Source organism: Hetaerina americana, unplaced genomic scaffold (assembly GCF_022747635.1).
Source record: "Hetaerina americana unplaced genomic scaffold, ioHetAmer1.1.p SCAF_3, whole genome shotgun sequence".
Taxonomy (NCBI): Eukaryota; Metazoa; Arthropoda; class Insecta; order Odonata; family Calopterygidae; genus Hetaerina; species Hetaerina americana.
Genome location: NW_027286874.1, coordinates 95,540,260 through 95,554,811, shown reverse-complemented (window position 1 = coordinate 95,554,811; position 14,552 = coordinate 95,540,260). Strand labels below are relative to the sequence as shown.

Sequence of the window (14,552 nt, the reverse complement as noted above, 5' to 3'; positions counted from 1 at the left end):
AAAAGTTCATTATGTCACCAGTGTTTGGTGAATCTTTAATGAAAAAATTGGAACAGAGACTAAAAATATGTCTGCCGAAAAGAATTTGAAAAAAACATAGAAACTAATATGGACTCTTTCATTAGAACTTCTTGAATCCATCAATTAAATTGACGTTTTTGTTACCGTATACCAACCAGAACATCAAAAATGTCTAGTGAGGCCCTCAAGTAAAGAATTATTCCAAGGTTAACTGCTGTATAGAGACTTCTGAACAATTAATATTATTAACAACCTATGAATATGCATGTAGGAGTGAGTGAAACCATAATCATTAAGCTGCATTAGATTATGTGTTGTGAATGTAAAAATATTGGAAACAATTTTCTACTTTCAGGTTAAAGGGTCCTCACTCTCACTGTTGCATTACTAGTTTTTTAAGTGTAACAATATATGGACCAAAACCCCATGAATTAAAATAAATAAATATTAGGTATTCTAGGTAGTATAATATTAATGAGGACCTATAATTAATACTATGCTTTCTGGGTACTTCTTAGGCTGTAGTCATTTACACTACACTCTTAACAGCAGATAAATAATGACATAGTTTCACCTTGTAAATTCACATAGTACCTACCAAATAGGCCAATCTCCAAAAATGAAAAGGAATGCTTCCTCAATGCCTAAGAACAAAGTTGTAATTCAGAGCTTTAGCTTGACACATTTGAAGATTGTCAACTGATTTAATATGTAATTTTATCATGAAAATTCATGCATTGATGGCTTTGAGACATTGCAGAACAGGTATTTCCAAGTAACTGAAATACTCTTATGTTTGATAAAATATAAAAAACTAGGCTTTTAAGTCCTAAAAACCTGAAAATCTCTGGAAACATTGTCATGTGAAAGGCTGGTTCTCACCCTTAAATGTGAACTTGCCTTAGGGGCTGCTCCTTTATTACATACGGCTTTTAGAAAGTGTGATGTATCCTACTGTATGAAGTTTTCTTCAAGGAGGAAAGAGGTTCAGAAGAAATCATATTCAAGATTTATTAATGCACTTTTTTAGCTGCAACAAATTTGTGTGGTGACTGCTAATCAATGAGGCATTTATTATTCTATATTGTTAGTATAAAATGTTTAATTTAATGCATTAACATGAAGAGCTAACTCAGTTCCTGTTCAGGGTTAGGTCATACTCAAAGTTGTGAAAAGGGCACATCCAAGTTAGCCAAAAATATAGATATTCTTGAACTGCTTTTTCCCCACAGTAATCTCGAAATATTACCTTGTGCAGCCTAGCTTACTAAAGAAAAGAGTTCACGGTTACTTGTTATTAAAATAATGAAGGTATTTGTTTACTACTGAGTAGATATAAAATAATGTATTCAATTATTAAGGTCTCTAAGAGCAACAGAATTATAAGATAAGAGAGACTGCCTTAAAAATCAGGATCACTTCATATAAATACAAAAATTAAATGAACTCCACTTTGATTCTATTTATCAGATAATAAAAAAAGAAATGAAAAAAGCATAAAACTCCTCGAGTATATGATCTTCCTTGGGAGTGAATCTTATACACTTAGGGGTGCATCAAGGGTGATAAGTTCTTTCTATCCTGTGTGAAGATAGCAAATCTAGGGTAGGGAATGTGGAGTGGGTCATCGATTACAATTTAGACCTTCATCAGGACAAAACCTGAAGCTAATGGAGTCATCAAATCAGCTTGCCTACTAGCGCTGATTGAGCTGTTGGTAGACTGACTCAAGAAACTTTGGACAAGTGATTGTTTTCAAAATTATTTGTTGTGTAATCCTTGAAAATTCAGTTTTTATATTTAATTTTGAATGAAATGGCTGCACTCACCCCCTTGTACTGTGCTTGTTTCTTTTTCATGGGAACAGAAAGAACAAATATTTTATTTTGCTTATGAAGAAAGATTTTGAATTATCATTAATCACCTACGAAGACTTTGTGCATATACTCTCTAATAAAACTCATTTTCAAATTATTTAAGCATTTATTAGCAAAGAGTTCTCATATGTTTGTATCATTTTATTGCATACAGGTATTATACCGGTAAAATAAAGAGTTGTTTTTCAAGAGTGTAATTTTGCTTTTGTAAAACTAAATAATTTTTTGTTTTTTAGTGCCAGTTTGTTATTAGTAATAGTGCCAATAATATCATAAGGGAATTAAATGAGGGCTCAAATTTCATGGATGAATTTGATTGTTTATGACTCTACTATGAGGAAGTTCACTTTCATGAAGTAAGGAACACAATGTATTCATCTACTGGAATTAATTGAGGTACGATTAGTTAAAAAGCTTAAGCGTTTAGCTATGCTATCTAGCTAGCATTGAAAGTAGTTGTACCTAAATAAAATCCAGTGGATGAATACATTATGTCCCTTATTTCAAGATCTTATAAATGCATACAATGAGGGGAGGGATACAAAAAGCCAAAAAGACAGCCTCTAACTAAAATAGTTTCATTTTGGCAGCTACAATACCGATATTCTATTGTGCCTAATATACCTAGCTAGAGTGTTCAACTTTTGGTAACCAATTTTACTGAAGTTGCAAAAGCTAAAAATGATGTTTTAGTTTTGATTAATTATTATTAACCTGTAACGATACTAATAACGCTTTAATTTTTGGTACCAGTGTGCTCATTTAAATGAAGTCTCAGGTATCTGCTCCATAAGAAAAAATATTTTTACAATGTCAGCTGTGTTTGTTCTTATATATCCATCTAGTTAACTCTGAAATGCCCAGAGCATATATGCCACAAAAATAAAATTTCCATACATACATATGGTTCTGGTTACAATTGATATTCAGTTAATCCAAAACTTCTAGTTAATTAAAATTTTCAGTAATGTAATTACCTACTTCAATAATAAAAATACCAAGTTTTATACAGGAACACTTAGAACTGAAAGCAAAATAATATCTAGAATATGAGAAAAAGTTGGTTTTTGATAAGGTTTTGTCACTAACAAGACAAGTAACTCACTCTGTTGACATTCTTTATTGAGTCCTATGAAGAAAATATCTGAAATCCTGCATGTTAACCTGGTTCTGAAGATTATTTATTACTGTAAAAATGTTGTGTTTAAGATTTCCCCATTTGTGACAATGGTTAAATGCATCTGTTTTAATTTTATGTTGGTGAAATAGCCTACATTGCATTAATTTCACTCGCATCAAGTTTTTACCTTTAGATGTAAAATAAATAAAACATAACGTCTTTCCAAGACTGTGAAATACATTTTGTCAACATTTTAACAAAATCTGGATCCAATGTTTTTGAATAAGGAATGCAGGACATGTTTTGGGTTTTAAAATTTTAATTTATCCACTATTTTCTCATTCAATGTTTGAATGTAAAGTGGTGCATCTACAGTAATAAACCTACCTTATAATGAAAATATTATAATTTTAAAGCCTGACTCAATTAAGCTTTCCAGGTTGAATAGGTTGTTTACTCATTTATTTCTAACTGAAGGTCATCTGCATACAATGTCTATACCCTGCAATGGAAGTGGATGTTTTAATGCTGCATAGTGGTTTTCCTTATCAATTATTCAGAATTTCAAATGATACTGTATTCCCCATTAATTATTTTTCATGTTCCCTTTTCAGTAGCAGATACTTAATAAAATAATTTGATCTTGTGTTTTGTTATCATCACCTTAATTTGAGATATTCCTCATATTAAACAAAAAATCTCTTAAGTAATAATATGTCCATAAATAGGTGCTTTCCAAAATTCAAAGATGTTTAAAAACTTGGGTGTTGTTAGTGCAGTATGTGGGTATCTAATATATGAATATATTTGTATTTATGCTGTTTTATATAGAAATTTGTTTTATATTCGATTGAATTGGTTAAGTAAAGCTGGATTAGCAATGCACCAATTGATTATGCAGTATCGATTATGTATATAAACCTGATGGCTAATGTCAGTAAGAAGGACTGCAATATGTCTTTTTTCGGATAAAATATTGACATTGGGCATGATTTATTCTCATTGCCAAGGTATAACTTTTGATAATTATGAAAAAATTTTAATAAACATTTGTGTCAGCTTTTTTAAATATATTAAGAAGTTGTAAACTTGAGGGAATCACAACTGAAAACAGCTGTTTCTGAATCAAAATTCATTTTCTTTGAGTGATGACAATAACCTACTAGAGATGCGAAAGTAGGTAGTGATACATAGTTGTAATAATTTTGCCAGAAGTATCCAGCCATACAGCAAAAAAAACCAGTTCACAAATTATGCAACTATTTCATAATATACCATTTGAATAATGTTTTAATATTTTCAATCATTTAGCACTTGACAAGCAATTATTTTTAATCACAATTAATGGTCATACATCTAAAATCAGTTACTCATAAAAAATGAGGATATTGGGCATTCACTTGTCTAGGAATTGGTACCAATTTAGCTCCCAGAACTAGGGAAATGTCATCAGAATGTGCTCCCTTGATGTTTGTTCCAAATTCTGGTGTCATTTAAACTTGTATATATCCTCAAGCTAGTCTGCATAAGCTTTCACTGTTCATTTCTAAAGAGCATTCACTCCTTACAAGCCTCTCCCCTCCCAATTTTGTTCCTTATCACCTGTATAGTATCTGCAATGCAAGCATTAAGATTAGTAATTTCAAGTTTTTAAAAATATGATTGGCTTTAGTGGTAATGAGGAAAAGGAACGTTGTCACAAATGGTGGAATATTTTATAGGCTGGAAGAGTAATGGAAGTGGAACAGTATAATGTGGAATGAGCTCACCTTCCCTTTCACTGAGTATCTAACCCTCTTTAAATCATCTTCTACCAAAAGCAAAAAAATATTTCTAGTGTTGTTAGATTGGTCCTGTATTGAAGTATGAATTTTCATGGGAGACTAAATTAAAAGGACATAAGAAATCACAAGAACAAAACGAAATTATATTGTGATAGTCATGTACAGATAATCAGTAGAAACATGGTATCTTTGAGATACTGGAAAATCCTTAAAAATACTTATCCAAGAAAAGTATCGCATGATTCAATTTTGCGAAACAATCTTCAGCTTGAAGGCTGGTTTGATAGGTAAAGGTAGAAACCACCTATAAACATAAAGCAAGTTGCAGTCACATGTTTAGGGCAGGGGAATAGCTTTTTCTCGGCCACTTGCAACTCCCCAGAGAGTTCTGGTACTTAAATAATTCAGCAGCTATGCTTCTGCTGTGGGTGCCCAGGATTTTAATACTCGACTTTTCAGCCAGTTACCAAACATTACTCCCAACAGACTACCACCAGTGTTAACAAATATAATATTTTTTAAACACATTGAAAGTGTTCCTTAATATTTGAACTGCAAAATGAAAGGAAACCCAATGCAGAATTTACAAAACAGACCATGTAGCTAAGATGTTGGGTTAAAGTTATATTTTCAGTGACAAATTACATAGTAAAGTAATTTTATTGTTCTTTTGTTTGTTATACAAGTAACCCTGACTGAATTGTAATATTTATCATTTTTTCACTTAAAACATTATTATAATATTCCTTATGCCATCTCTCTTAAGAGTTGAATGATTTTCATGGGAATGAAGTCATTACTTTCCACATTTGTCCCTCTTATTTGGTTGAAATGTTTGGTTTCTTTTTCATTTTTACTATGGACATAGCTGAGGAAATCTTTGACAATTTTTATTACTTGGCAAACAAGGAGAAATTTCTTTTAGCTCAACTTCTCATTTCTTTTATTGATTTGTGTTTTAAGTTAATCTTTCCATCTATCTCATTCATTTCATCAAACATGTTAACATTTGTTTATGAACATGTGTTACATTGTACGCTTTATTGTGACTGAAATGAGCAAAAGTCCAATGCTTCCTTCAACCTTTGTGCCGTTGCAGTATGTAGTATTTTGCCTCACCTACCATTTGTCTAAACAAAAGAGTAAACATTCTGTTAAAGGTTTATACCCTATGTTTATGAAAATGGACAGTTTTATGGTGTTACGCAATGTTATAATTTTAAGTTATGTTTACTTCATATCATTATAGTAGTATGAGTATAACAGTTGTTAATTCATCATCTATACATTCTTTTTCTATTTATTCCTACAGATTGAGTGTCAGAAGTTGGAGTTTAAAGACAAAGCTCAGAGTAAAATTGGATCTATGGATAATGTTAAGCACAAGCCTGGTGGTGGTGAACGCAAGATTTTTGATGATAAAAACTACCTTAAACAAGTAGGAGGCAGCAGCAGTAAAGCTAGCTCAGAAGGTGTGGCTTCCGGTGCACAGGTAAAAATCCTGAAAACTTTCAAATGCTTGAAAAAAGGACTTATTTTTCATCTGTCATTTCACCTTGTACATACTTATTTTGATGAACAATATTAAGTCACGTGTGCTAATTCAGCACCACAAAGAACATCAGCATGTATCTTCCAAAGATATGTCAATTATACTTGCTAGGTGATCAGCTCTTCTTTTGGATAGCAGCACTGCGGCATAGATATTCTTGCCTTTTTATTTCTGTATTGCATTCAGCCATGTTTGATGATTTTCATGTCTTTTGACATGCTACAATAAATCTAAGGTTATCAATTTAACCTTGATAGTAAGGGTCATGTAAGAATTGGCTCTCAATTATTAGTTTCTGATAGTGCCTTAAAGATTTTTATGAAGGGTATTTACTTGTTCTGAGGTATTAATATTGTTCGAATAAATAAGCTGCATTAGGAAGCATGGCACATAAGTTAATAAAGCAATTATTTTGAATAAACACACATGTGTGTATATAAAATCATGATTGTTTAGATAAAGGATTAAAACATTTGTATTGAATGAACATAAAAATGTTTACTTCATGTGACAAAGCTAGTACCATTAAAAACAAAGAAAGTAAGGAAGCATGGAAATAATCAAGTAAAATTTGCAGACGACCAGAATTCAGTTAGGCAAATTCAAAGAACTGAGGGAGCTGCCATGGCAGTGACTTTTAATGGAATCACCCGCTAATATGCATTAAAATGCAAAAATTTCAAAGTGTAAACATCATTCATAAAAGGTGAATGGCATAATAAAATGAAGCTAATGAGATTCTGAAATGGGAATTCTAAGATAAAATCCAAATTTGTGTGACATAAACTACATCAGGTGGAACCCACCAGATAGGCCCACCAATTAAAAAGGTGTTTTTAGAAGAAGGTGGTCAAAGCAGTTTGGACATCAGAAAAATAGTTACATTAGGCACAGAAGCTTAAAAAAATAGTATAGGGCTGGTAACAGGGACCATAAGAGAATAAATAAGGACGAGGATAGTGAAAACTTGAATACAGATCATAGTATTATCCAGCTTGCAAACTTAGTTGTGGAGGCAAGAGGATAAGTGTGGCTTTTGAAATAATAATAGTGTATTTCAATGCAACGCATTAGTGGATGACTCCATCAAAAGTTACTGTTGCGGCAAATCCCGCAGTTTCTTTGGAATAATGCATTTATTTGTCCGGAGATTTTTTGCATATTCACACATACACAAATATAGGACACGTCATATATAAACTTCAAAATTTTAGAAAAAAATACTATATATATACATACAGGTGTACATAACACTAAACTACTATATTTACATATTATTTGGTGAGTGAGAATTGATGTGCAGAGACAATTCCAGAAATTAATTTACAGAGTAGAACACATTATTTTTTAACAGATTGAACAGCTTTTTCTTGAAAACAGGTACTTTTGTTTCATATTTGATTTCATGGGGAATAATCTTAAGCCCATTGCTTTGGGCATATGAGCAGTATTGTGTGTTCTGACTAGTGGTTGGTGTAGGTCATTGCAGGTCCTTGTATAGCGACTATGGTAATCGTGGTTGGACCTGTACTGAGAAATACTACCCTTTGCATGCAAGATGACATTAAATGCAAGGTACTGGTAATAAACCAAGTCTTTTGAAGAGAGGTTTACATAGTGTGTCACTAGGAGCATTGCTCATAATACATATAATCTCTTTTGGATTTTGAATGTAATGCCTACATAGGGAGATGAACCCCAGAAGAGAGTACTGAAAGTAACATGAGAATAAAATTCTCCATAGTAAATGGATAGAAGAACCAACAATTTCATAGAAATTCTAATACTTCTTATGAGGAAGTACAAGGATCTTCACTTTCTACGTAATTTGAAAATATGTTCCTCTCAAGACATGTTTCTATGCAGGATAACTTCTAGGAATTGGGTACTGGATTTTGGGGAATGCTTACTTACACCTGCTGCATCTACTGAAATTGCAGTGGAAACTTTGTTTTTATTAATGAAATAAATCAGGCTGAACTTGTTTAAATTGGGTTTTAGGAAGTTAAGAAGATGCCATTCATTGAAAATCTGAGCTACTTAGATTAGCTGCTCTTTCTGTCAAACTGTCCTCCAAGGAAGCTGACGCAATAATATTTGTATCATCAGCATTCTAATGGGTCTATTCCCTTAATTGACTTAAGCTTATCTGGTAGATCATTAATGTAGATTAAAAATAAAGTAGGGCCAAATACAGAACCCTGGGGAACACTCAGTGTTACTTCTCTACCGGGAGAAACAAATTTAGAGGCATTTCTTAAGAGCTGCACATGCTGATGCCATTCACTTACATATGATTCAATTCATTTGTAGGATGTGCCTCTTATGACATAAAATTTCAGTTTATACAAGAGTAGGTGATGATTGACGCAATCAAAAGCTTTGGTGAGATCAAAAAATAATCCTAAAGTTTCAGTCCAAACTGAAAAGTGTTTGATTCACCATGTGATATGTGGCTGTTGTAAAGGACCTTGTTTTTCTAAATCCATGTTGAGATGTGGAGAACAGGTTATATGTTTCAAGATATGATACAAGAGGATGAAAGACAACTATTTCAAATATTTTCCCCAGCTGGTTCAAAAGGAATTGATCTTTAAGAATTCATGGCCATTTTACAACCCTTGCCTTTGTACATTGGCACTATTATGGCTGATTTAAGAGTGCTTGTGAAAATTCTAATTTTTAGGAATTCACTAATTACGAATAACAGCTGATCTGTAATGGTATTAAATAACCTTTTTATGACTATCCTTGGGATATGTAGGAATGGAGGTAGGAATAAGCAAAATGGATATAGGGAAAAACAAATGAACTTCTAGGCATAATGTGGGTGGAAAGAAGGTAGTTGGGAGAAAATGAAAGAAGCCCAGAAAAACAGGGCAGACACAGGGTATATTGTAGATAGAGGGGAGAATGTGGGGAAAGTAGGGGTGGAAGCAGAAAAATAATAGCTATATTGGACCAAAAGGAAGGGAGGTAAGAAGTATGAGGAGTCTAATAATGGTTTATTTTATTCCAGGGTGCTAATTTAGGTAGTGTCAGTTAAGGCAGTGATTATTTCTGGGATCATTCAAAAATATACCTTGATTAGTCAATTACTATTGAGAGAGAGAGTAGATAACTTATTTCTAACGTTGAATTTATCATTTATCGGTATCATTTACCAGTGGAGGTATTTCTTCTCTTTCTTCTGGTCTTTTTAATTCCCATAGTACATTCTCATATTTTTGTTTTCATTTTTCAGTATTAATAAAAATATATTTCCATTTATAATATCAAAAAAGTGGCATCTATTCATTGTTATAAACAACAACATACCTACATTCATATCTCAGTTAAAAAGTAATGATTGGGAACCTGGGTATAGGTACTGAAGAACCCAGGTATTAGGTACCCTGCTAGGGTACTTTAACATGGATGAGTGGCCTCTAAAAATTCTTTCATTTGTAAATTTTATTCAGTCATGGAATGGCATCATTTGGCACTAACTGTGAGGGTTACAAAAGCATTCAAAACATGGTTTTTAGTCACATATTGGATGTGATAGAATTTATCAGGCTCAGTAAGCATTTTGAGCTTTCTCAAATATCACATCTTCTAAGCTGGTTTGGTACACCAATAATAAGCTAAGTTACTGTTTATTTGACAAGATGGAAAACCTTACTTCTAAACATTGAGAAACACAAAATGAAGTAAATACTATTTAGTAATACATATCAGCCTGCATGGCTTTACAACTTACTATGTGACAGTCAAATGAACAAACGATATTGGCTCTAGGCATTCACAAATATCTGTCATTGTCAAATGGATTTTGTGTTTAGTATGAAGTGTGAAGGACGTAAAATAACCTACCACAACTCACCGCAAATTGTAGTAAGAATAAAAGTTTTCTGCCCTTCAAATTGCAAACTAAGCAATGCCCTCAATTTGATACATGAAAACTCAATCTCCATTCAAATTATTCCGAGATGATAAATTTCATGTCAGTTTTCTGAAATGAATAAAGACAATAAATGAATGAGGTTTGTAGTACATGCCTATGAACCAATTTATTGGTTTTACTCTGGTCTTTTCATATGATGCAATATCACATTTTCAGAATGTTGTGCCACAGTAAATCTAGATCATTATTTTTTTCTTAACCAACATATGGATGGAAGATTCATTCTTGCTTGCACATTGATGACTTCGGTTTTTCTTGTTGAATCAAGTCATGAATAAATACTTTTTCATTGATGGTGATCACTTCAAGGATTCTCATTGGCTTTGAAGAACTGCTTTCATTAATAACAAGTTTAAAGGAAAATAAAATGTAATTTTCGCAACAAAACAAAAAAATAATATAGATATGAATGTAGACAACATGAACATTGGAGTTCTACCCAACGCAAATTTGACAGGCTAGGACAGCTGCTGAGGACAAAATGAGATGAGCCATGTTAGGGGCGTGGTAAATCCACTCAGAGTAACGTACATTTAAAACATGAAGTTCATTCACATTTGGAAATTTTTCAATTTATGTTTCTGAGTCCAGAAAATAATGCTGACAACTGAGACTATGAATATCAGAGTCTAAGACCATGGGAAGGCTACTCTATGGAGAAAATAAACCATTATTAAATATTTAAAAAACCATAAACACAGTAATCAACCCTAAGGTTGTTTGGTGGGTGATGATAGAGTTCACTAAGCCCAAGCGTGTGAAATTCAAACATCAGGATAGTACTCTACTAAAAGTACAAGAGTGATTTGAAAAGTTCTCGGCCTCACCCATAGATGATATCACTACTTACATGATTTTTTTCTCTCATGTTGGCGCGAATGTAAGTAGATGCCGTTTGAAATCGCGAGCCATTCCATCCAGCATTTCACTGTAGGCAGTCATTTGATTCAGTTTTGGTGCATATGATGTTATGAATGGAAAAAAATGGAGTGATAAAATTTTAATTAAAAAGTTAAATGCTGATCAAAATTCATTCAACGATTGTTAATGTGTATGGGGACTCTTCTCGTCCAATTTACTCCATTAAGAAATAGGCAACCAAGTTTAAATGTGGCCTCCAAGATGGTCCACGTGAAGGAGGTCTTATTTGGTACAATTGTCTGCTTCTATTCCTTTGGTGTGAATATTGGTACGACAGCCATCATTAGCTTGTAGATTTCTTGAACAAAATAAATGAATTTATATCAAGCTAAAATGGGAATATCTATCCATTATTTCAGAGTCCAGTACCTCCAATGTCACCACAACGACTCTCTGAGGAGAATTCTGTGGAAGAAAGTTAGATATCAGTCGAAGCAGTGAAAGTGTCTTCGTTCCTGACTATGTGATTGGCTACTGGATCAGTGAAGATTGACTGACTTGAAGTGCAGTAAGAGTCTCTCCATCACCAACGGTAGTGTTTGTTGTGATATGACACTGTTTGCAGTCATTTTGAGAAGGGAAAAGTTTTGATAATTTTGTACAGTGATGTTTCTTTATAAGTAATATTTTGTGTATGAATAGGTACATGAAATGGTGTCAAAATGCTTTTACCATCCATGTTGAAAAAAATCCCTTCAAATATTTTGCTAGGATTTTGATAATTTTTTATCATTCATAGAGATATTTGCATTATGATTTGCCCCTCCCAGTTGTATATCCTTGTGAAAAACTCTGGCATTTGGTGCTTCTCCACTTGTAATGCATTAACATAGCAGTGACAAAGTGTTTGTAATTTTATCAGAATCTTTGTAAATGAATATTTTATGTATGCTTGTGAGACGTTTGCATTCTGATATGCACAATGTGAACATTTTTCTTTGACAAATAAATTAATCACTTAAAGAATAATACTGATAACTTTTTGAATAAGAGATAAAAAGCACCTGTCACTTTACTTTAAGGTATTTTTAAATTATTGCATTAAACTTACTGATATTCATCATTAAATGTTAATGATTATAAGACGAATAAACACATAATATTTTTTCAATTTTCTTTATTTTTGGGCTTATCTTCATTCAAGTTTTCAGATAGCTTAGCTGTGTGTGAAGAGAAATTGTATTTTCTTAATTTTATCTTTGAAAAGTGATCTAATATTGATATCAGAATTTTAATGCATGTATTAAAATGCCAAAATAATGTTCCAAACAAAAATATGAATAAATAGTGTATAATTAAAAATCTTATCCTTCAAGCACCTTTTTAGTGTTACAATCAAATGAATGGTGGTGTATGTAAATATTTGTGGATATAAACACACAAACTATATATTCAATTAAGAGTGTATAGTTTCTCTAATCCAAAGATATTCCATAATGATTTGTTAATTTTCTTTTTTATTAAATATCTGCACAGAAATTATATGTACATACAGTAGTCTCTCACACGTCTTTTATTTAAAATATTGTGTATAATTTTACTTATAGACTGCCAGTTTAATATCTACCTAATGTAATACAAGGATATACAAATGAATGGAAATTATTAATCTTAGTTACATTTTTTAGCAAACAGTAAATAAAACACTTCAATGCTATCTTCTGGTCACAATGTCTAATATGCTGTGCTTTACCTTGACTGAAATGTATAATGTTGTGTACAATTAACTTAAATATACTCTGCCAATTTGTTTTTTGTATATCTGGTAATGAAACTAGATGAATCACTTGAAACTTTAAAATTGAATTTGATAAAGATGTTTACATGCCTATACATATAATATCTTTTCCATGTGGCTGTGTGTGTGAGCAAAAAGAATGTCTGAATGTGCTTTATGAGAAAAAAATTCAGTGTTAATTTTAACTTGTCCATTTTCTGATATTTTAAGGTGGTGCTAGTAGCAATCAGGCAATTTTATTTAGGCAATAAATGCAATGTAAATCATTTATGGGGAATAATGGAGAAGAATGTATTTTCCATGACTAATTATAAACACTTCAGCAGTGATAATAAAAAGAAGCTTAAAGAACATATTGCATGTTTATAATATGGTACCATTGAAGCAAATGGTTCTCTAAAAATGAGAACAATATTTTGCCTTCGTGCAGGTGTTAACTCAGTTTAATAGAATAACAGATGTTAAATGTTTTTACCAGCCACAATTCTGAGATTCCATGAGAACCTCATAAGTCATGCATGTTAATCAAAGTTTTAAAGTGCACTCTGAGTGCATGAAAATGTTTATTGCAATTTATAAACATTTCATTGTTTAAAATAGGTAAAAATATGAGAATTTAAATTTGTCTGATTTGATATATATGTGGAAATGGAGTGAATGACTAATTGCAATCCAGGAATACCTTGCATTTATGAAACACTCAGTGCTTGATAGTTTTACAAATGGCTTTTATTTGAGATTTGATTCCATTCCGTATGTATACCTAAGTGAAAATTTATAATACTGTTCTGTAAAATGTAAGGAAAGAGTAAAAACACTTGACAAAATATCTTTTTTTATTCACTCACTAAACCTTTTAATGTGCTGCTGTCACGGAGTTAGGTTACTCAAGAAAAAATGTGTGCAAGTGACTAATTAATCACTCAAATTATAAATAACATTCAATTATAAATACAAGCTTTTATGTAATTACAATTATATTTGATAAAACCACAAGTGGCTTTATCAAAAGGTGAGATTTCATTCAAAGTTTCCAAATAATTATAATCATGACATATTGAACTTGAAATTAAACCACTTGGCTTTTCCACATAGAAAAAAAAATTTTTTTACTACCTAGGTTTTGTTATGGTATAACATCATCATCACCCAGTGACCTGATGATGTTATACCATAACGAAACCTAGGCAGTAAATAAATTTTTTTTTCTATGTGGAAAAGCCAAAAGTCTAATTTCAAGTTCAATATGAAGATTTTCCACCAAATGACGCCAGAAACTTTTATTTATAATCATGACAGCTATTAAGAATACAATGGCTTATGCCAAGAGAGCCTGGGTGAAGAGAGGTACTTCCCATTCGTGCCATCTCAGAACCCACTACATATATTTGTCCCTAAAACTCTGAGTTAGTCCCAGTATCTATGTTCCTAGAAAGACCAAATATTTTTGCCTTAGGTATCAGTGTCCAGGATTGTTGCACTATGTGGGTACATAGGGTTTGTGATGTGAATACTGGCATATAGTTTTCTTAACCTAGATACCGGTGCTAATCTTACATTTCACATTTTCTGTGTCATTATTATAAATACACT

General features: G+C 32.1%; 1 protein-coding gene across 4 annotated transcripts in view; it reads left to right on the top strand.

Annotated features, from left to right (window-relative positions):
* Positions 1-13,776, top strand: part of LOC139690326 (microtubule-associated protein 4-like) — a 79,229-nt gene extending 65,453 nt beyond the window's left edge. For all 4 annotated transcript variants that reach the window (XM_071587717.1, XM_071587715.1, XM_071587718.1 and 1 more), the window contains 2 exons: positions 6,115-6,294; positions 11,581-13,776. In XM_071587717.1, the coding sequence (XP_071443818.1) occupies positions 6,115-6,294; positions 11,581-11,643 (243 nt within the window). In that variant the 3' untranslated portion in view covers positions 11,644-13,776. The remainder of the gene's footprint in view (positions 1-6,114; positions 6,295-11,580) is intronic.
* The last annotated feature ends 776 nt before the right edge of the window (positions 13,777-14,552 follow it).